Source organism: Vidua chalybeata, unplaced genomic scaffold (assembly GCF_026979565.1).
Source record: "Vidua chalybeata isolate OUT-0048 unplaced genomic scaffold, bVidCha1 merged haplotype W_reject_6, whole genome shotgun sequence".
Classification (NCBI taxonomy): domain Eukaryota; kingdom Metazoa; phylum Chordata; class Aves; order Passeriformes; family Viduidae; genus Vidua; species Vidua chalybeata.
In genome coordinates this window covers 30,646-50,519 of record NW_026530355.1, presented here as the reverse complement: position 1 = coordinate 50,519, position 19,874 = coordinate 30,646, and the positions used below count along the sequence as shown (strand labels likewise).

At 67.7% G+C, this 19,874-nt stretch overlaps 3 protein-coding genes across 3 annotated transcripts; all 3 read left to right on the top strand.

The window, feature by feature from the left end:
* The first annotated feature begins 532 nt into the window (after positions 1-532).
* KIF1C (kinesin family member 1C) lies at positions 533-8,558 on the top strand. The gene is made up of 23 exons (XM_053933915.1): positions 533-571; positions 618-659; positions 1,695-1,818; positions 2,093-2,169; positions 2,241-2,420; positions 2,504-2,569; positions 2,960-3,138; positions 3,250-3,361; positions 3,623-3,700; positions 3,792-3,857; positions 3,963-4,038; positions 4,116-4,194; positions 4,313-4,434; positions 4,695-4,807; positions 4,925-5,004; positions 5,237-5,312; positions 5,408-5,487; positions 5,585-5,679; positions 5,966-6,049; positions 6,340-6,502; positions 6,585-6,642; positions 6,950-7,555; positions 7,810-8,558. The coding sequence occupies exons 3-23, from the start codon at positions 1,713-1,715 to the stop codon at positions 8,314-8,316; spliced, it is 3,003 nt and encodes a 1,000-aa protein (XP_053789890.1). The 5' UTR covers positions 533-571; positions 618-659; positions 1,695-1,712; the 3' UTR covers positions 8,317-8,558.
* Positions 8,559-8,880: 322 nt separating this feature from the next.
* PCOLCE (procollagen C-endopeptidase enhancer) lies at positions 8,881-13,615 on the top strand. The gene is given in 9 exon segments (XM_053933916.1): positions 8,881-9,050; positions 9,450-9,567; positions 10,043-10,301; positions 11,705-11,829; positions 12,198-12,334; positions 12,712-12,968; positions 13,138-13,311; positions 13,394-13,423; positions 13,426-13,615. Coding segments are annotated over 9 exon segments (1,386 nt in total). The 5' UTR covers positions 8,881-8,919; the 3' UTR covers positions 13,581-13,615.
* On the top strand, positions 13,592-19,651 carry LRCH4 (leucine rich repeats and calponin homology domain containing 4). Its single transcript, XM_053933873.1, is given in 22 exon segments — positions 13,592-13,609; positions 14,090-14,459; positions 14,904-14,911; positions 14,913-14,997; positions 15,000-15,048; positions 15,136-15,262; positions 15,336-15,372; positions 15,375-15,440; positions 15,533-15,574; positions 15,577-15,677; positions 15,742-15,815; positions 15,879-15,993; positions 16,088-16,145; positions 16,237-16,283; positions 16,366-16,412; positions 16,481-16,558; positions 18,099-18,138; positions 18,254-18,332; positions 18,995-19,035; positions 19,139-19,231; positions 19,307-19,368; positions 19,460-19,651. Coding segments are annotated over 22 exon segments (1,743 nt in total). The 3' UTR covers positions 19,566-19,651.
* Positions 19,652-19,874: the final 223 nt, after the last annotated feature.

Sequence of the window (19,874 nt, the reverse complement as noted above, 5' to 3'; positions counted from 1 at the left end):
TTGTGGATTACTCGTGGGAATTCACACGCGTTCGGGCCTGCCAATGCAATAAACTCTACAGCTAGTACCACCGGTTATACTCTCGGACTAGGCAACTGCGAAATAAGGTGTGCAATTGTATGAAAAATACCATTAGTATTGAAAATAAAATTTCTTGTGGCGATTTTGGGGCCATGTTGAGGATTTGGAGGCTTTCTGCAGCCATTTCTGAGCGGAAAAAAAAAATGTAGGGAAACCTGAAAAAAAAAAAGAGAAAGAAAAAAACTAAGAAAAAGCGGAGAAAATTATTTCATATAAAGAAGAGAAAAGCGTGAGGAAAAAATTGAGAAAACACAACCCTGAAGGAAAAAGGAGAGAGAAATGTGAAGGGGAAAAAACTGGGAAAATCCTGAGGTAAAAACGCCGCGCCAGAGGTGGGCCTCATCTGCGCGGCGTTGCCCTTTTAAGAATGGGCGGGGCATCGAGCCCCCGCCCCTTGCGTCACGCCACCAGGCCCCGCCCCACCGGGCCCGGGCGCGGCCGCAGCCCCGGAGCCGCCGCGGAGCCCCCGGGCCGGAGCAGCGGCGGCGGCGGCGGCGGCTCGGACAGCCCCGGGCCGGAGCAGCGGCGGCGGCGGCTCGGACAGCCCCGGGCCGAGGGGATGCGGCACCGCGGGGCCGGTGAGCGGGGGCGGCGGGGGCGCGGGTACGGGAGGTCCCGGGGGGCTCCCAGGGGTGTAAGGACAGGTTTAGGGGGTCCCGGAGCGGGGGGGGTTCCTGGGAGAGTGGAAAGTGGGTGTAGGGAGATCCCGGGGGGGGGCTTGGAGGGGCTGTGGGGTGGTCTGGGGGTGTTGGCTTAGGGGGTGTCACGGGGCTCGGGGGGGGGCTCAGGTCCCCAAAAGGCGGGTTTGGGGGTCCCGTAGGGGAGTTTAAGGGGTCAGAGGGGTGTAGGGGCTGGGTTTAGGGTGAGCGCAGGGCTATAGGAACGGGTTTAGGGCACCTCTAGGGGAAGCTGAGGAACCTCAGCGTTCCCGAGCAGATGAGGAGCAGGTGTAGGGGGGTTTGAGGGGCGGAGAGAGTGAGTTTATGGGGAGACGTGGGTGTAGAGCCCGGTGTAGAGAAGCTGGAGTGGTGTTCGGGGGTGTCTCGGGGTGCAGCGGTGGATTTAGGGGCGCTGTAGGGAGTCCGTGCCGGCACTGGGGTCCCTCGGGGTCGTAGGGTCACAGCCCTTGTTTTCCATGGTGGGGGGGCTCAGGCCCGGGGGTGGGACGCCCGCATTTTGGGGGGGGTCAGGGACGGTCGGGGGCGGGGTAGGGGGTGTCATGTGCTGTTTATGCTGACCTGGAGTCACCTGGGAATGGCGGGGGGGGGGGGAGATCCAGGGGGGCTTCTCACCTTCCTCTTCCTCTCTCCTTGCCCCAAACCCCACCCTTTGCCCCCAGCCCTGATCTTTGACCCTGCCGGAGGCCGCCCGTGCTTTGGGGGTGCCGGGGGGGGGGGGTCGGGCTGGGGGCTCTTTCATCACCCGGCACCGCCCCGGGTTATTTTTAGGGCTCTCCTTGGGCGGGATTGAGGGAGGGACACGGAGCCAGGCCCCCCCCCCCCCCCTTCCCACCCCGCAGCCCCAGCTGGGGAGCTGCTGGGGGTGGGCATGAGCGGGGGTCCCGCACACCTGGCAGAGGGGTCCCGGGGGGTGACGCTCCCGCGTCGCGACAGGGTGAGGCTGTCGCGGGCATGGCGGGCGCCTCGGTGAAGGTGGCGGTCAGAGTCCGGCCCTTCAGCGCGCGGGAGAGCAGCCGCCAGGCCAAGTGTGTCATCCAGATGCAAGGGAACACCACCTGTGAGTGAGTGGGGGTCGCGTGGGAGGGGGGGGAGTCTCGAGAGGGAACAGCCCAGGGGTGGGGGATCGCGGTGTGGGACCCCCCCCCCCCCCAACCCCGGCCCGTCCCCGTCCTTGTCCCGTGCTGGCCTCGGGCCCGGAGGACCAGCTGCCGCCGGGCTAAAAATAGCAACGGAGAGGTTTTTTTGGGGGGGGGGGGGTGACGGTGCTGTGGGGGTTGAGGGTGACGTGGTGGGGGGGTCACCCCAACGCCACTGTCACCTCCGCGCCCCAGGCATCACCAACCCCAAGGTCCCCAAAGACGGCACCAAGCACTTCACCTTCGACTACTCGTACTGGTCCCACACCTCGGTGAGTGCCGGGGCGGGCGCGGGGGGGACCCGCGGGGGGGCTCCGGGGGTCCCTCACTCACTCCCCCGCAGGAGGAGGACCCCAACTTCGCCTCGCAGCGCCGGGTGTACCAGGACATTGGGGAGGAGATGCTGGCGCACGCCTTCGAGGGCTACAACGTCTGCATCCTGGCCTACGGCCAGACCGGCGCCGGCAAGTCCTACACCATGATGGGGCGGCAGGAGCCGGGGCAGCGCGGGATTATCCCGCAGGTCCGGGGCCTGGGGGGGCTCCCGAGGGGCTGGGGAAGGCTGGAGCCCCCCCGCAGCCCCGGCTCAACGCTGCTCACCCGCAGCTCTGCGAGGATCTGTTCGCCCGCGTCGCTCGGGAAGGGTCACCTGAACTTTCCTTTTCTGTGGAGGTGAGACGAGTTTGGGAGTTTGGGAAGGGGGCCCTGAGCTCTTTTTCTCTGGGGAGGTGAGGGGGGTTTGGGGGTTCAGAGCACGGCCCCTGCCTCGCAGAACTCTCCCCCCTCCCCAGGCAATTTGGGTGTTGAGCTCTTGCAGACTCGCCCCACACCCCCCACAACAGTTCGGGGGTTGGTCTGCCACCCGTCCCAACATTTTGGTGGCTCAGCTTTCCCCCCAGCCCAGCACTTCGGGAGTTTGCCCCATCACCATTTTGGGGATCCCTCCCCCCGCACCCCCACCCATTTGCCCCCAGTCTGGCTCTCTCCTCCCCGCCATTTTGCGGTTTCACCCCCGACCCCCGCGAGTTTCGGGGGCTCTCCTGACCACGCTGGGGCCCCCAGGTGAGCTACCTGGAGATCTACTGCGAGCGGGTGCGGGACCTGCTGAACCCCAAGAGCCGGGGGGGGCTGCGGGTGCGGGAGCACCCCCTGCTCGGGCCCTACGTGCAGGACCTGTCGCGTCTCGCCGTCGCCTCCTTCGCCGACATCGCCGACCTCATGGACAGCGGCAACAAGGCCAGGTGTGGGCACGGAGGGGCGCAGGGGCACCCCCGAGCCCCAAACGCCCGCCGGGCACCCCCGAGCCCCAAACGCCCCCCAGGCACCGAGGGTGCTGCCGAACTCCCCCGCAGGACGGTGGCGGCCACGAACATGAACGAAACGAGCAGCCGCTCGCACGCCGTGTTCACCATCGTGTTCAGCCAGCGCCGCCAGGACCCGCTCAGCGACCTCACCACGGAGAAGGTCAGGGGAGCCCGAGGGTCGCCCCCTAAATCCATCCCGCCCCGGTTTTGGATCACCCTGAAATCACCCCCTGCAATCTCCGGAGTCCCCCCAGAATTCTTCCGTCGGCAATCAGCAATTCTCTCCTCTCCCTCAAATCACCCCCGCAGTTCCACCAAAACCCTGCCCCAAGCTCCCCAGATTCCCCCCAAATCCCCTCAAACCCCCGTTTCCCCCCAGAATTCCCTCCTACATCCCCCCAAATCCCCCTGCCCCCCCCAGGTGAGCCGCATCAGCCTGGTGGACTTGGCAGGCAGCGAACGCGCCGACGCCTCGGGGGCCAAGGGCATCCGCCTCAAGGTGAGCAGTGACCCCCTGCGCCCCACAAAAAGAGGGGGCGACTCCCCCCAGAGCCCCCCTGAGCCTCGCTCCCCCTCCTCCCCCTCCCCAGGAAGGCGCCAACATCAACAAGTCCCTGACCACCCTGGGCAAGGTCATCTCTGCCCTGGCCGAGGCGGTGAGTCTGGGGGTCACCCCCTCCCTGCACCCACCCTCGGGGGTCCCCTCGTTTTTTTGGGGAGGCCTCGCAACCGTCCTCCTCCTCCTTCCCCCTCCCCAACAGACCAGCAAGAAGAAGAAGCCGGATTTCATCCCGTACCGGGACTCGGTGCTGACGTGGCTGCTGAAGGAGAACCTGGGTGGGTTTGAAGAGGAGTGGGGGAGCGCGAGGAGACGTTTCGGGGTTCGCAGCCCCCCACTAACGGCGTCCCCGCAGGCGGGAACTCGCGCACGGCCATGATCGCGGCGCTGAGCCCGGCCGACAGCAACTACGAGGAGACGCTGAGCACGCTGCGGTGAGGGAGGGGGCTCCGCTGGGTTTTGGGGCTCGGGGAGGTGTGTGTGGGGGGGGGGGGGGGGGGGGGGGGGGGTCCCAGCCCTGATCCTGCCCCTTTTTGTCCCCCTAACCCCCAGCTACGCCGACCGCACGAAGCAGATCCGGTGCCACGCGGTGATCAACGAGGACCCGAACGCGCGGCTGATCCGCGAGCTGCGGGAGGAGGTGACGCGGCTGCGGGAGCTGCTCAGCGCCCAGGGTGAGGGCTGGGCAGGATTTGGGGTTGTGAGGGCGGAGTTAAAGGGGCTTGTGGGATCTGGGGGTCAGGACGCGTTTGGGGTGTTGGTTGCAGAGAGGTTTGGGGCGGGGAGAAGAGATTTGGGGGCAGAGCTGAGGTGGGGTTTGGGGGCAGAGGGGGTTTAGGGAACAGTGTGGGGCGTGCGGCTGTGGTGCTGGGGGTTTGATATGGGGGTGCAGGAGGCAACTCCCCCCCTCCACCGAGCCCCCATCTCCCCCCAGGTCTCTCTGACACCACCCTCTCTGGCCCCGCTGCCTCGACGTCCCCCACCCTCAACGGGGATCCGGGGCTGGAGCCCCCCCTGGGCCCTACTGAAGCCATGGAGCGACTGCAGGTGACCCTAAAACACCTTCCAGCCCCTCCCCTGATCCACGGGGAGCCGGGGTGTCTGTGACCCCCTCCCCCAAACCGTGGGGGACCCCCCCCACCACCAAATTGTTGTTCCCGCCAGGAGACGGAGAAGATCATCGCAGAGCTCAACGAGACGTGGGAGGAGAAGCTGCGGCGGACGGAAGCCCTGAGGCTGGAGCGGTGAGGGGGGGCCCCACCACGACCCCCAAGATGTTCCCCACCCCCCCAAATAACCTGAACCCCCCCCCCCCCCCAGCCTCACCACGGCCAACCCAAACGCTCTTTATGCACCCCCCAGTGCCCCTGTAGCCCCCCCAAATCCCACCCCAACACTTCCCCCCGACCCCCTCTGAAGCCCTCTGGGCCCCCCACGCCCTCTCGGGCCCCCCCAAATTCCCTGTGCCCCCCCCAGGGAAGCGCTGCTGGCTGAGATGGGGGTGGCTCTGCGGGAGGACGGCGGCACCGTCGGGGTGTTCTCCCCTAAAAAGGCAAGTCAGACAGGGCTGGGGGGGGGGGCGCACCGCGAGGGCCCCCCCGACCCTGACTCTGTTTTTATTTTTGTGCCCCCCCCCTTCCCCAAAAGACCCCGCACTTGGTGAACCTCAACGAGGACCCGCTGATGTCCGAGTGCCTCCTGTACCACATCAAGGACGGCGTGACCAGGTGAGCGGGGGGGGGGGGGGGGGCTTCGGCACCCCCCAAGCCCCCTCAGGGCCCCCCCCCCAGGCCCCACCATTTGCCCTGTGCCCCCCTCTTGCAGGGTGGGCCAGGTGGATGTGGACATCAAGCTGTCGGGGCCGTTCATCCGGGAGCAGCACTGCCTCTTCCGCAGCCGCCCCGACCCCTCGGGGGAAGGTACGGAATTCGGGGCGGGGGGCGCCGGTTTTTGGGGTGCCCCCCTTGCCCAGCCCCCTCCTGGCACACCTTAATTGCTCTTTCTCCCCCCGCCCTCCCTCCCCCAAACGCTGCCACTGGAGCAGGTCACCACGGCCCCCCCCAGGTACCGCTCCCCCGTGCCGGTGGGAGAGGGAGGGCCCTGGGGCTGGGGGGATTTGGGGCGGTTGGGGATGGGATTTGGGGTTCCCCCACCTCCGTTTAGCAGGGAGGTGACTCGCCCTCCTCTTGTTGTCCCCTCCTGAAGTTGTGGTGACCCTGGAGCCGTGTGAGGGGGCCGAGACCTACGTCAACGGGAAGCAGGTGACGGAGCCGGTGGTGCTCAAGTCGGGTAGGGACCCCCAAAGCCCTCCCAGATCTCTGTGTGTCTCCCCAAAATCCCCCCCCCCCCCCCCCCAGATCCCTACGGCTCTCACTTGAACCCTCCCAAAAATCTCACCGTGCCCCCCAAATTCACTTCAACCTCCCACAAATCTTGTGTCACCCCCAAATTTTCTCTCGAATTCATTATGACGCTCTCAAACCCCCATTTCCCACCTAAATCCCCCAAAACTCCCTGTGACCCCGTCCAAATCTCCCCGAAATCCCCCTGTGACCCCTCCAACCCCCCCCCCAAACCAGGCCACCGCCTCATCTTGGGGAAGAACCACGTGTTCCGCTTCACGCACCCGGAGCAAGCGCGGCGGGAGCGGGAACGGGGGGCGTCCCCTGGGCCCCCCCCGGACTGGAACCTGGCGCAGCGGGAGCTGCTGGAGCAGCAGGGCATCGACATGCGCCTCCAGAGGTGGGGACACCGCCTGGGGACACCGGGCTCCGCCCTGGGGGTGGCCTGGGGGGGCTCACGCTCTGTGTGTCCCCCACCTCAGGCTCCAGGAGCTGGAGAACCAACCCCAGCTGGAGAAGGAAGTGTCAGAGCAGCCGCAGGTGAGGGGGGCTCGGGGATCATTTGGGAATCCTGGGCTTGCCTGGGTTACTCTGGTGTCCCCCGAGTGTCCCGTGGATAGTTCCCGAGTGTCAGAGGTGACCCCCGGCTCCTCTGGGTGTAGTTGGGTGGCCCCTGGGTGTCACAGTTGTGCCCTGGGTCCCCTTAGTGTCCCACGAGCGTCCTGGATGTGTCTCAGGGGTCTTCTGGGTGTGGCTCGGGGGCGTTTCGGGTGTCCCTCAGGGCTCCCTCGGCCGCCCGAGCTCCACGGCGGGCGGCTGCCCCGTCCCTCACCGTGTCCCCCCGCAGCCCCCCGCCACCGAGGACCCGCCGTGCTACGAGGCCGGCTGGCGCCTGATCTCGTCGCTGCGCCAGGCGCTGCCGGCGCCCGCCGTGCGCTCGGTGCTGCGCCGGGCCGGGCTCCCGCTGCCGGCGCCGGGCAAGCGCCGCGAGCCGCTGCGCGTCTACCAGATCCCGCAGCGCCGCCGCGGCTCCCCGACCCCGCCGTCGCCGTGGGTGACCATGGCCGACCTGAAGGCCCAGGCCGTGCGGGAGCTGAGCCTCGAGGTGGCCCTGCGGGAGCCGCGGCCGGCGCGGCGCGAGCTGGAGGCGCTGAGCCTGGAGCGGCTGCGGGAGCTGTGCCGCCGCCACGGCAAGCGCGAGCCCACCGAGCGCGACGGCTGGCGCGCCGTGGCCAGGGACGTGTGGGACGCCGTGGGCGGCGGCGGCGGCGCCGGCGAGGAGGACGAGGGCCCCGGCGAGCAGGTGAGCGAGGTGGAGGGGCTGCGGCTGCACCTGGACAGGCTGGCGGGGATCCTGCGGGAGGTGAAGCGGCAGAACAGCGCCAAGGACGAGCAGATCCGCGCCCTCCGCGACCGCGTGGGGCAGATGGAGCGCGTCATCCCGCTGCCGCCGGTGAGCCGGCGCCCCGGAGAGCCCCGCCGTGGGGGCTGCCTCCCCACGGCCTGACCCACGGCCTCCCGTGGCGCCCCCCACCCTGCCGTGCGTCCCACGGCACCCCGCAACCCCCTGACACGGATCCCAGCTGCCCCAACAGCGCCCCGGCGCCACGAGTCCCCCCTCTCCCATCCCCTGACGCCCCCAAACGTCCCTCCCACCCCACAGCCCCCCCAGACCCATCTAACCCCCCCCCGTCCTCCCCTCCTCAGGACGACGGTGACGAGGCTGAGCCGCCCCCCCGAGAACCTTCCCAGGAGCGCCCCCCGGACCGCCCCCAGCCCAGCACGGACGGAGGGTCGCCTCCCCCTTCGCCCCCGTCGGCGGCGGCGGCGCGGCTCTGCCGGCTCATGGAGCAGGACCCGGCGTTCCGGCGGGGGCGGCTGCGCTGGCTGCGCCAGGAGCAGGCCCGGCTGATGGGGGGGGGCCCGCAGCCCCTGCAGCCCCCCCGCCGCCCCCCGCGCTTCCACCCGGCCCCCCAGGACTCCAAGCTGCGTTTCCCCTTCAAGAGCAACCCCCAGCACCGCCTGGCCTGGGGGGGCGGGGGGGACTCCCCCCAGGCCAACAGCAGCCCCCCCCCGCCGCCCCCTCCCTCGGGGCGTCCCCGCCGGGGGTCCCTGGACGGGGGGTCCCCCCCCCCCGCCGTGGGCACGCCCCCGCCCCGTGTCCGCCGCCAGCGCTCGGCTCCCGACCTGAAGGCGCGGGGCCCCATCCCGTAGGGGGTGTGGGATTTTTTGGGGACGCCCCCTCCCCCAAATGGACAATCACGGTCTCCCCCCCACCCCACAATCGGGGGTCTCCCCGCCGTGGGGGGGGGGGGGGCCCCAGCTGCTGTCACACTGCCCCCTCCCCCCCCCGCGTGTGTGTGTCTGTGGGAGGGGCCCTCGGTCAGGAGGGCCCCCCTTCTTACAGGGGAGTCCCTAATTAATGGCGATCCCGCTAATTAAAAAGAAGCGCCTCATTTCTGCCCCCCCGCCCCCCCGTTCTGGTGCCTCCTCTCTGCTGGCCCCGCCCACTCCAGCCTGGCAGCTCCTGGCCACGCCCCTGACACGCCCCTTGGGGCGGAGCCGAGCTGCGTCTCCGCCCACGCGCAGAGGCACCGCCTCCTTCCATTTATGGGCGTGGTATTTAACAAAGCCCCGCCCTCCCCACGCAGGCAGCGCGGACCCGGCGCCTGAGTCCCGCCCCTTTGGGCGTGTCGCTACCAGGCCACGCCCCTTCCCGTTGGTTCCCGCCCCCCCGTTCCTCTCCGTACCCCCGGTTCCCCCCCCCCGGTCCCGCTCGCCCCGTTCCGGCCCCGTTCGCCCCGGCCCGGCCGCGCCATGAGCCGCCTCGGGCCCCCGCCGCTGCCGCTGCTGCTGCTCGGGGCGCTGGCGGCTCTCAGCCCAAGCCCGGCCGCGGGGCAGGAGCCGGCCCCGAGCCCCCAGCCCAGCCCCCGGCTCAACGCCACCAGGTAACGGCGCCCCCGGCACCGGACGGGACCCCCGGGACAGGACACGACTCGGCACCCCCGGGACGGGACGGGACGGGACCTCCCCCCCCCCCGCCCCGAACGTGGCAGCCCGGGACGGGATCGCCGCCCCCGCGGGCAGGGCTTGGCCCGAGGCGGGACGTTCCCGGTCCGGGACCCCCGCGCGGTTCCGGACACCCACCCTGCGCACCGGGAGCTTCTGGCTCCTCGGTCCGGAGCCGCAGCCACGAGCCAGGAGCCCCCCTGAGCCCCGGGACTGCCCCGAGACTCCCCGGAACCAGGATCCCGCACAGCCCCGGGACCCCTCTCCGGGGATCCGGGACCCCCCGAGCTCGCGTTTTCACCCCGTTCGTGACCTCCCCCCCAACGTTGTCCCCCCAGGCCGGTGTTCCCGGTATTCCCGTGCGGGGGGGACCACCGCGGGGAGTCGGGGTTCATCGCCAGCGAGGGCTTCCCCCGGCATTACCCCCCCGGCAGCAACTGCACCTGGACCATCACGGTACGGACCCCGCGGGGCCCCCGCCCCGCTCACCCCAAAACGCCCCCAGGGCACCCCAAAACGCTGGGGTCGTCCCAGCTCTTCCCACGTGTCCCCCTGGTGTGGCTTCGTGCCCCCCAGAAACCCAAGGGCCCAGCGGCCACACGCCGACGTCCCCAGCGCTGCTGAGGATGTCCCCCCATGTCCACCCCGGGGCCCTTCAAGCCCCCGTGGTCCCCTAGGTCCGTGAAGACCAGGCGGTGACACCCCAAAATGTCATCTGAGGGCCAGCCAGGCGGTGACACCCCAAAATGTCATCTGAGGGCCAGCCAGGCGGTGACACCCCAAAATGTCATCTGAGGGCCAGCCTGGCGGTGACACCCCAAATTGTCATCTGAGGGCCAGCCAGGTGGTGACACCCCAAGGTCCCCAAAACCCCCGTCACCCCCCCCCCAGCTGCCCCAGGGCCAGCTGGTGACCCCCCAGTGTCCCCTAGGTCCCCGAGGGCCAGGTGGCCACCCTGTCCTTCCGCGTCTTCGACCTGGAGCCGGACCCGCTGTGCCGCTTCGACGCCCTCTCGGTGTTCGGGGGCCACGGCCCCGGGGCGCCGCTCCTGGGGCGCTTCTGCGGCACCTTCCGCCCGGGGGCCCTGCGGGCGCCCCAAAATCGCCTCCGGCTGCACATGGAGAGCGACGGCGGCACGGCCGGGAGGGGCTTCCTGGCCTGGTTCAGCGCCGGCAGCCCCCCGAGCAACGGTGGGTGAGAGAGGAGCCGGGGGGAGACCCCCCCCCCCAAAAAAAAAAAAAAAAACAAAAATAAAACCAACGGGGAGGGAGCACCGCCGGCGGGGAGCAGGGACAATCCCACGGGGACGCCCCCAAAACCACCCAGAGAGATCCCTGGAAGTGTGGAGAACTCCAAAAGCCCTCAGCAACAGCATCCAAGTCTTGCGGAGACCCCAAACTCCCACGGAGACCCCCCCGAAAAGCGTGCGGGCTGAGAGGCCAAAAGCCCTTCCAGGAGATCCTGGAGTGAGGTGGGAAAAGAGGGAAAAGCGGCGAGGGGGGGGCTGTGAAATTGGGAAAAGTGTGAGGAGAAAACCAGTGGGAATGAGGAGAAAGTGGGAAAGGAGGGAAAGGTGTGAAAGTGAAAACAGGAGAAAACCCAGATGGGGAACTGGGGAAAAATGTGACGGAAAAAAATAAGAGGAAAATGAAGGAAAAGTGCGAGGAAGAAATGGGGGGAAAGTGTGAGGAGAAAACAGGGAAATGAGGGAAAAGTGCAAAGGAAGAAACGAGGGAAAATTGCAAAAGAAGAAACGAGGGAAAAGGCGAGGAGAAAAGGAGAGGAAAGCGTGAAAGGATAAGGAGAAAAACAGGAGGAAAAGAAAAAATGGGGGGGGCGGGTGGAAACTGAAAAGAAAAATTAAAAAAAAAAACTGAGGGAAAAATGAGTGAAAAGAAAGGAAAAGTTGGAAGGGAAAAGCCAGAGGGGAAAATGGGACAAAGTGTCAGGAAAAAAATGAAGGAAACTATGGCACAAAATGGAGGGAAAAGCTGAGGGGGAAAGGGGGGCAGGGAGCACTGCCGGCAGAGACCCCAAAACCCCTCCAAGACCCCCAAATCCGTACAGAGACCCCCCCCCCTCAAAGCCACATGGAACCCCATGTCCACCGTGGAGCTCCCCCCCGAAATCCTTCAAAAAAAAAAAAAAAACCCGCAGACAACCCAGAAACCCCCGTGGAGACCCCGGACCCCCCAGGCCCCCCCCAATCCAGCCCAACCCTTTTGCAGGGCCCCCCAGGGACGGCGGCGTTCGGGGGTCTTTAATAAACCCCATTTTTTCGGGGAGTCCTGGCACTATTTTGACGGTGAGTACGACCCCCCCCCCAAAAAAAAAAAAAAAAAAAAAAATTTTACAAAAACATTCCCGGGGGGGGGTCTCGCTCCCCAAATTCCATCTCCTCCCCTTCCCCCCCAGTCCCAGGGTGGTTTTGGCGGAGCCCCCCCCAATCTCCCCCCCGAATTTTGGGGGGTCTCAGGGACAGAGAGGGGACGCCGGCGGTGCGGGAGGTGGATGGGGCGGTGGGCGGGGGACACAAACGTGTCTGTGCCCCCCAAAAATGTGACCCCGCCCTGCCCGCCCCCCCCCTCCCCAGAGCATCAGTTTTGCGGCGGGCGCCTGGAGAAGCCCCAGGGGAGCCTGAGCACCCCGAACTGGCCGGAGGAGAATTACCCCCCCGGCATCAGCTGCTCCTGGCACATCGTGGCCCCCCCCGACAAGGTCTGGGGGGTCCTGGGCGGGTCAGGAGGGGGCTCAGAGCGGGTTTGGGTGACACCGGGGTCGTTCGGAGGCGTCAGGAGGATTTGGGGGATATGGGGGGGGGGAATCAGGGGGGATTTGCAGGTGTTGGGGGGGGGGGGCGGCTGGGCGAGCCTGGAGGGGTTTGGGGGAGCCGGAGGGATTTGGGGGGGTGGGGGTCAGAAATCCTTTTTTGGGGGGGGTCACAAGGGGAGAGACCGGGATGGTTCGGGGAGGCTCAGGAGATTTTGGGGAGGGGTCTGGGAGGGTTGAGGGAAGCCGGGGGGGGTCTGGGGGGATGCGGGGCCGGGGGTTTGAGCCCGGGTTTTTTTTTTGGGGGGGGGGTGCAGGTGGTGGAGCTGCGCTTCGGGAAGTTCGACGTGGAGCCCGACCCCCACTGTCGCTACGATTACGTGGCCGTGTTCGAGGGGGGGGCGCGGGACGACGCGCGGCGCCTCGGGCGCTTCTGCGGCGAGGAGACCCCCGGGTGAGCCCCCCCCCCGAGCTCCCGCGCCCCCTCCCCAGACCCGGCCAAACCCCCCCCCCCCCCACACCTGCGTGAGCCCCCCCAAACTGTCCCGACCCCCCCCCCAAACCACCCCTTAACCCCCTGACAGCGACCTGGCCCCCCTGAGAACCCCCCAAAACCCACCCGGGATTCCCCCAAACCCCCCCCCCCCCACCCCGACCCCCCCGAATTCCTTCCGTTCCCTCCAAACCATCCCGACCCCTCGCATCCCCCGGACCCCCGCGAACCTCACGCTGACCCCCCCCCCCCCCAACCCCTCCCGATGGCCACCCTGGACTCCTCCCCCCCTCCCCAAATCCCCCCTGACCCCCCCCCGACCCCCGGTGCCCCCCCAGCCCCATCGTGTCCAGCTCCCCGGAGCTGCTGGTGCAGTTCGTGTCGGACCTGAGCGTCACCGCCGACGGCTTTTCGGCCACCTACACCCTGCGGGAGCGGGGCAGCGCCCCCGAGACCCCCGCCCAAAAGCCCCGGGGTGGGGGCAAGGGGAAGGCGCCCCCCAGCCCCCGGGCGGAGCCCCCCACGGCCGCCCCCTGCCCCCAGCGCTGCCGCCGCGCCGGGACCCTGCAGAGCAACTTCTGCAGCAGCGACTTCGGTGAGAAACCCCCCGAAAAAAAAAAAACCCGGAACGGGGGGCCTCCCCAGAACCGCGAGGGGGAAACTGAGGCAGAAAGCGGGGCCGGCCCCCCTCCAAACCCCCAGCCCCGGCGGTGTCCGAGGTTTCGGGGTGCCTGACGCCCCCTCCCCCGTTCCTGTACCCGCAGTGCTGACGGGGACGGTGAAGTCGGTGTCGCGGGGGCCGCCGCAGGAGCCGGGCTGGGCGGTGGTCTCGGTGCTCGCCCTCTACAAGTCGGGGGGCCTGGGGGTCCCTGAGCCCGCCAAGGGCGCGGCGCTGCGCCTGCAGCTGCCCTGCCGCCCCTGCCCCGCGCTCAAGAAAGGTGCGTGTGCCCGGGGGGGCCCCGCGGGGCTCTCCGTGCCCCCCCCCCAGGGCCTGACGCCCCCTCCCCAAATCCCTTCCAGGCTCCAGCTACGTCCTGATGGGGCGGCTGGCGGCGGACGGGGGGCCCTGCTGCCCCCCGAGGCCTTCGTGGTGCCCTACCGCCCGCAGCAGCAGCAGGTTTTGGGGGAACCTCAGCAAGGGCCGTGCCGGGCGACCCCTGAGACCCCCGCCCCGCCGGGGGGACGCCCCCCGCGCATTCGCAAATAAAGGGTGCAGAGATGGAGCGTGTGCGCCAGGTTCTAGGGGGAGCCCGCCCGCGCCCCGCACTCGAAGGGGGGGCCCCCCAAAATGGGACCCCCGGGAACTCCCTTTTTAAACGGTGCGGCTCCTTTAAGAGGGGCGGTGGGCGGGGCTGAAGGCACGGGGGCGTGGCCTCCAGGCCGTCCCTGCCTGTCAATCATGCTGTAAGTAAACTCCTGATTGGTGGAGCTGCCACGCCCCTTCCAAGAGCCGGGCTTTTATAATCCAACGCGATTGGTTGGCACACGTCAATCTCGGGCGCTGTGCCCGCCTCCTCCATTTCGATTGGCTGATGCCACCAGCATTTTCATGCCCGTTGCCAGGCAACGAGCTCCCCGTTCTCGCTCGCGATTGGTGGAGATTGTGCTTTAGCTGTGATTGGCTGCAGTTGGGCGGCACACCCCCCCACCGCTTGATGGCGATTGGCTCAAGCTACCTATCAATCAAAGAGCGAACTTCCGCGCTTCCCCTGGCAGAGCCCCCCCCACTCGCCCTCTCCGATTCGCCGCCTCCCGCGCGCCCCTCGTTCTGATTGGCTGCCGTTCTGGCCCCGCCCCCTTGGCGGGGTCCGGAAGCGTCGGGGCTCAGTCGGGCAGGCCCGGGCCGGCGGCGCGGCGGCCGGCCGCGAGGATGCGGAGCTCCGGGGCCGCCATGGCGGCGGGGGCGTGGGGGCTGTCACGGCTGAGCCGCCGCCGCCGCTGGGCCGCCTGCCCGGAGGAGCCGGCACTGAGCGCGCCCTGGAAGAAGCAGAGGCCTCCGGCACCCTCAGTCTGGCCGGCCGGCGGCTGCGCGCCTTCCCGGCGGCGGCGGCGCGGCGCTGGGACCTCAGCGACACCACACAGGCCGGTGAGGCCGCGGCCCCGGGGCAGGACCCCCGACCTTCCCCCCAGCCCGGGGTGAATCGGGGTGTTTCCCCCCGCCCAGGGGAAACTGCGAGTGCCCCGCCTCCCTCGGCGCCTGCCGGAGCCCGAGGCCCGCGGGAGGTGCCGGAGGCGGGTGAGGAGGCGCCGGGACGGGACGAGCCGGAGCGCCTGGTCCGGGCGGTCCGGCGGCTTCAGTTTGCCCGTCGCGGCTGGGCGGCTCGGGGTCCATCAGCACCCTGTCCGCGGGGATCTGCGTCCCCTCCTTATCCCGGGAGTCCCGTTAGTCCCCTTCCCTGAGGCTGCCTTGACCCTGTTCCCTATCCCTGGAAATGTCCTGTCCCTATCAGTCCCCCCCGAGAATGCCGCGTCCCCACGGGTCCCCGTCGCTGTCCCCACACCTTCCCGCGGGTCGCCCTCGTTCCTCCAGACCTGTCGGCGAAACCGTTTCGGGGAGGTGCCGGAGGCCGCTTGCCGCCTGGTCTCGCTGGAGGGGCTGAGCCTGTACCACAACTGCCTGCGCAGCGTCCCCCGGCCATCGCCAACCTCCAGGCCCTGGCGCACCTGGACCTCAGGTACGCTCCAGCCCCGCCACGGCGACTCGGGGAGCGGGAGGGGGGGGTGTCCAGCAGCGCCCCGTGACCGCGCCGTGTCCCCCGCAGCCGCAACCAGCTGAGCTCCCTGCCCGCCTGCCTGTCCCTGCTGCCCCTGCGCGTCCAACGCACGCCAGCACAACCGCTGGCCCAGCTGCCCCCGAACCTGGGCGCCCTGCGCACGCTGCGGCAGCTGGTGAGCGCCGGGGCCGGGCTCCAGCCCCGCGGGGCCGGGCCGGGACCCCGCTGAGCCCCGTTTCGCCCCGCAGGACGTCGGCTGTAACCGGCTGCGGGCGCTGCCGCCGGGGTGGGGCAGCTGCGGGCGCTGCGGGACCTAGCAGCGTGGCGGAACCAGCTGGCGGCGCTGCCCGAGGGTGGGTCAGGGCCCTGGGGTGGGGGTCCCGCCGCTTTGGGGAGGGTCCCCTCGATCCCGTGTCGATCCCGCGTGTCCGTGTCCCCCCGCCAGAGCTCTCGGAACTGCCCCTGGTCCGGCTGGATTTCTCCTGCAACGGGTAGTCGCGATCCCGCGCTGCTTCCGGCGGCTCCGGCACCTCCAAATCCTGCTGGCGGACAACAACCCCCTCCAGTTCCCCCCGCCCAGGTGAGGGGGGGCCCGGGGGATCCCCCCGACCCCCCCCAAAAGCTCCAGCTGACCCCTCTGTGCCCCCCCGCCAGATCTGCCTGAAGGGCAAAGTCCACATCTTCAAGTACCTGGAAGCCGAGGCTGCCGCCCATCCTCCCCCAGCATGGTAAAGGGGGGGCTCGAAGAGGGGGGACCCCACTGTTTTTGGGGTGTTTTGGGGGTCTCTGAGCGCTGTTTGCCCCCCGCAGCCCCCGGACGAGCCGTGTCCCCTCCGGCAGCGGGGGGGGCTGGACTCCGGCTTCCACAGCGTCGACAGCGGCAGCAAGCGCTGGTCAGGGAACGAGGTGGGATTTGGGGGCATTTCGGGGGGCACAGGGGGAATCTGGGGTGTCCCCCGACCTACTCCCCCACCTTGCACCCCCTTTGGCACCGTTCCAGTCCACGGATGAGTCCTCGGAGCCGTCCCGGCAGCACAGGGAGACACGCGGCGGGGCAGGTGAGGGGAGTGGGATCCCCAAAACCCCCCGGGACCTCCTGTCACCTTCTGGGGACCCCCTGTCACCCCCTCCCCCCCCTTGTCCCCACAGCTGGTGACAGCGACCCGGAGCAGCTGGAGGAGGAGCCCTCGCCCGAGGTGATGTCAGCCCCCAGCCCTCTCTGATCCCCAAGTTTTGGGGTTCCCCCCCCCAAATCCTGGGCCCCCCTTTGTCCCCCAGGAGCAGCAGGGCCAGACCCCACGAGGTGACACCCACGAGGGTATCAGGTGAGGGGCTCGGGGGGGTCTGGGGGCTCAGGGAGCAGTCGGGGGGGATCTGAGCCCCCCCCCTGCAGGGTGGTCCCCACTTCCCGGAGACGCCCCAAGAACCTGGAGGTGTGGATGGAGAGAGAGAGGGAGAGGAGTCGGGACAGGTACGGGGGGTTTGGGACTGGGAATTGGGACTGGGAATTGGAACTGGGAATTGGGAACAGGGACTAGGAATTGGGAATTGGGAACTGGGAATTAGGAACTGGGATTGGGAATTGGGAACTGGGATTAGGAAATGGGACTGGGAATTGGGAATTGGGACTGGGAATTGTGAACTGGGACTGGGAATTGGGACTGGGAATTGGGAACTGGGATTAGGAAATGGGACTGGGAATTGGGAATTGGGAAATGGGACTGGGAATTGTGAACTGGGACTGGGAATTGGGACTGGGAATTGGGACTGGGAATTGGGGACTGGGACTGGGAATTGGGAACTGGGACTGGGAAACTGGGAATTAGGAACTGGGATTGGGAATTGGGAACTGGGAATGGGAACTGGGACTGGGAAACTGGAACTGGGACTGGGAATTGGGACTGGGAATTGGGACAGGGACTAGGAATTGGGAACTGGGATTGGAATTGGGAACTGGGATTAGGAAATGGGACTGGGAATTGGGAATTGGGAAATGGGACTGGGAATTGTGAACTGGGACTGGGAATGGGACTGGGAATTGGGAACAGGGACTAGGAATTGGGAACTGGATTGGGAATTGGGAATTGGGAACTGGGATTAGGAAATGGGACTGGGAATTGGGAAATGGGACTGGGAATTGTGAACTGGGACTGGGAATTGGACTGGGAATTGGGAACTGGGAATTGGGAACAGGGACTGGGAATTGGGAACTGGGACTGGGAACTGGGAATTAGGAACTGGGATTGGGAATTGGGAACTGGAGAATGGGAACTGGGACTGGGAACTGGGAATGGGACTGGGAATTGGGAACTGGGATTAGGAAATGGGACTGGGAATTGGGAATGGGAAATGGACTGGGAATTGTGAACTGGGACTGGGAATTGGGAATGGGATTGGGAATGGGAACAGGAACTGGGAATGGGAACTGGGACTGGGAATTGGGGATTGGGACTGGGAAGTGGGACTGGGAACTGGGAACAGGGACTAGGAATTGGGAACTGGGATTGGGAATTGGGAACTGGGATTGGGAATTGGGAACTGGGACTGGGACTGGGACTGGGAATTGGGAATGGGAACTGGGACTGGGAGTAGGGACTGGAACTGGGAATTGGGAAATGGGACTGGGAATTGGAAACTGGGATTGGGAATTGTGAACTGGGACTGGGAATTGGGACTGGGAATTGGGGACTGGGACCAGGGACTGGGAGGGGGACTGGGAATTGGGAACTGGGACTGGGAATTGGGGACTGGGACTGGGAATTGGGAACTGGGATTGATGGGGACTGGGACTGGGAATTGGGGACTGGGACCAGGGACTGGGAGGGGGGACTGGGAATTGGGAACTGGGACTGGGAATTGGGGACTGGGACTGGGGACTGGGAATTGGGAACTGGGATTGATGGGGACTGGGACGGGGATTGGGGGTGGGTTTGGGACGTTGGGAATGGGATCAGGAATGGGGGTGGGACAGGGGACAAGGGCCGGGCACTGGCTGCTCTCACCCCCCACAGGACCCCCCCCCAGAGACCCCCCCAGACGACGACGCTGCCGGTGAGGACCCGGGTGGCCTTGTTAGGCCCAGCCCTAATTAACACGTTAATTGGTTACCCTCTGCCCCAGGCTCAGCCCTAATTAACAGCAGCCTTAATTCCCGTGCCTCCCCCAGGACCCTGACGGAGCCCCCGGCCCCCCAAAAACCAGCCCCTGCCTCAGCCCCTCCTTTCCCCGCAGTGCCACCAAGCCAGGTAGGACAGAGCCCCCCCTGTGCCCCCCCCTCCCCAGCCCCTGACCCCCCAAATCTCCCCTGTGCCCCCCCCTCCCCAGCCCCTGACCCCCCAAATCTCCCCTGTGCCCCCCCCTCCCCAGCCCCTGACCCCCCCAAATCTCCCCTGTGCCCCCCCCTCCCCAGCCCCTGACCCCCCAAATCTCCCCTGTGCCCCCCCCCAGCCCCTGACCCCCCAAATCTCCCCTGTGCCCCCCCCCAGCCCCTGACCCCCCCAAATCTCCCCTGTGCCCCCCCCAGCCCCTGACCCCCCCAAATCTCCCCTGTGCCCCCCCCCTCCCCAGCCCCTGACCCCCCCAAATCTCCCCTGTGACCCCCTGTCCCCTCCCAGCCCCTGACCCCCCCAAATCTCCCCTGTGCCCCCCAGCCCCTGACCCCCCAAATCTCCCCTGTGCCCCCCAGCCCCTGACCCCCCCAAATCTCCCCTGTGCCCCCCCCCTCCCAGCCCCTGACCCCCCAAATCTCCCCTGTGCCCCCCAGCCCCTGACCCCCCAAATCTCCCCTGTGCCCCCCCCCCAGCCCCTGACCCCCCAAATCTCCCCTGTGCCCCCTCCCAGCCCCTGATCCCCCAAATCTCCCCTGTGCCCCCCCCCCAGCCCCTGACCCCCCAAAATCTCCCCGCAGCCGCCCCGGATCCCGACCAGCTGATTGCTGAGGTGCGCCAGGTAATGACCCCTCCCCTCCCCATCCCCTGTATTTTGGGGGGGGGGGGTTTGGGGGTCTGTTCCCCCCTCACACGTTTTGGGGGGACCCCCCCCACCCTCACAGAGCCTCGAGGCGCTGCTGCAGCTGCGGCTCCCGGACGAGCTGGGGGACTCGGAGCTGCTGGGCCGCGTGGCCGCCCGGCTGCGCCCCTGGGCGGTGAGTGCGACCCCCCCCCGAGTGACCCCAACCAACACCCCCAAAACCCTCCCCTGACTCCCCCTTTCCCCCCAGAGCCCCCCCAGCGCCCACCGGACGCCGCCGCCCTGCCGCCGCTCGGGGGTCCCCGAGGTACCGTTCTGGGGGGGGGGGGGGAGGTTGATTCGGGGGGGGTGGGGGTCCCGTGCCCTCCCACGGCTGACGCGGGGTCCCCCCCCCCAGGTGAAGCCCCCCCATCCCCGGCGCCCCCCCCCCCGGGCTGCTCTTCGCCCTCTTCTACGGCCTCCTCATGGCGCTGCTCGTCGCCGCCCACCGCGCGCTCTTTGGCTGCTGAGGGACCCCCCCCCAAACCCCGGGGAGCCCCCCCAGAACTTGGGGGGAGCTCCCCAACCCCGGGGGAACCCCCAAACCCCCGGGGGGTGGGGGTCCCGCCTTTGCACCTTTCCTTCCCCCCCCTCTTTTCTTGTGCCTTAACGCTGGGGAAACTGAGGCAGGGAAGGGGGAGGGGCTGAACCCCTTTTGCCCCCCTGGGGGTGTGACCTTAATTATTCATATTATAATTAATTATAATGAGCTATTATTATGAGTTTTATTATTATAATGAGTTCTCACTATTATTGAGTTGTTATACAGGACTGTGAGC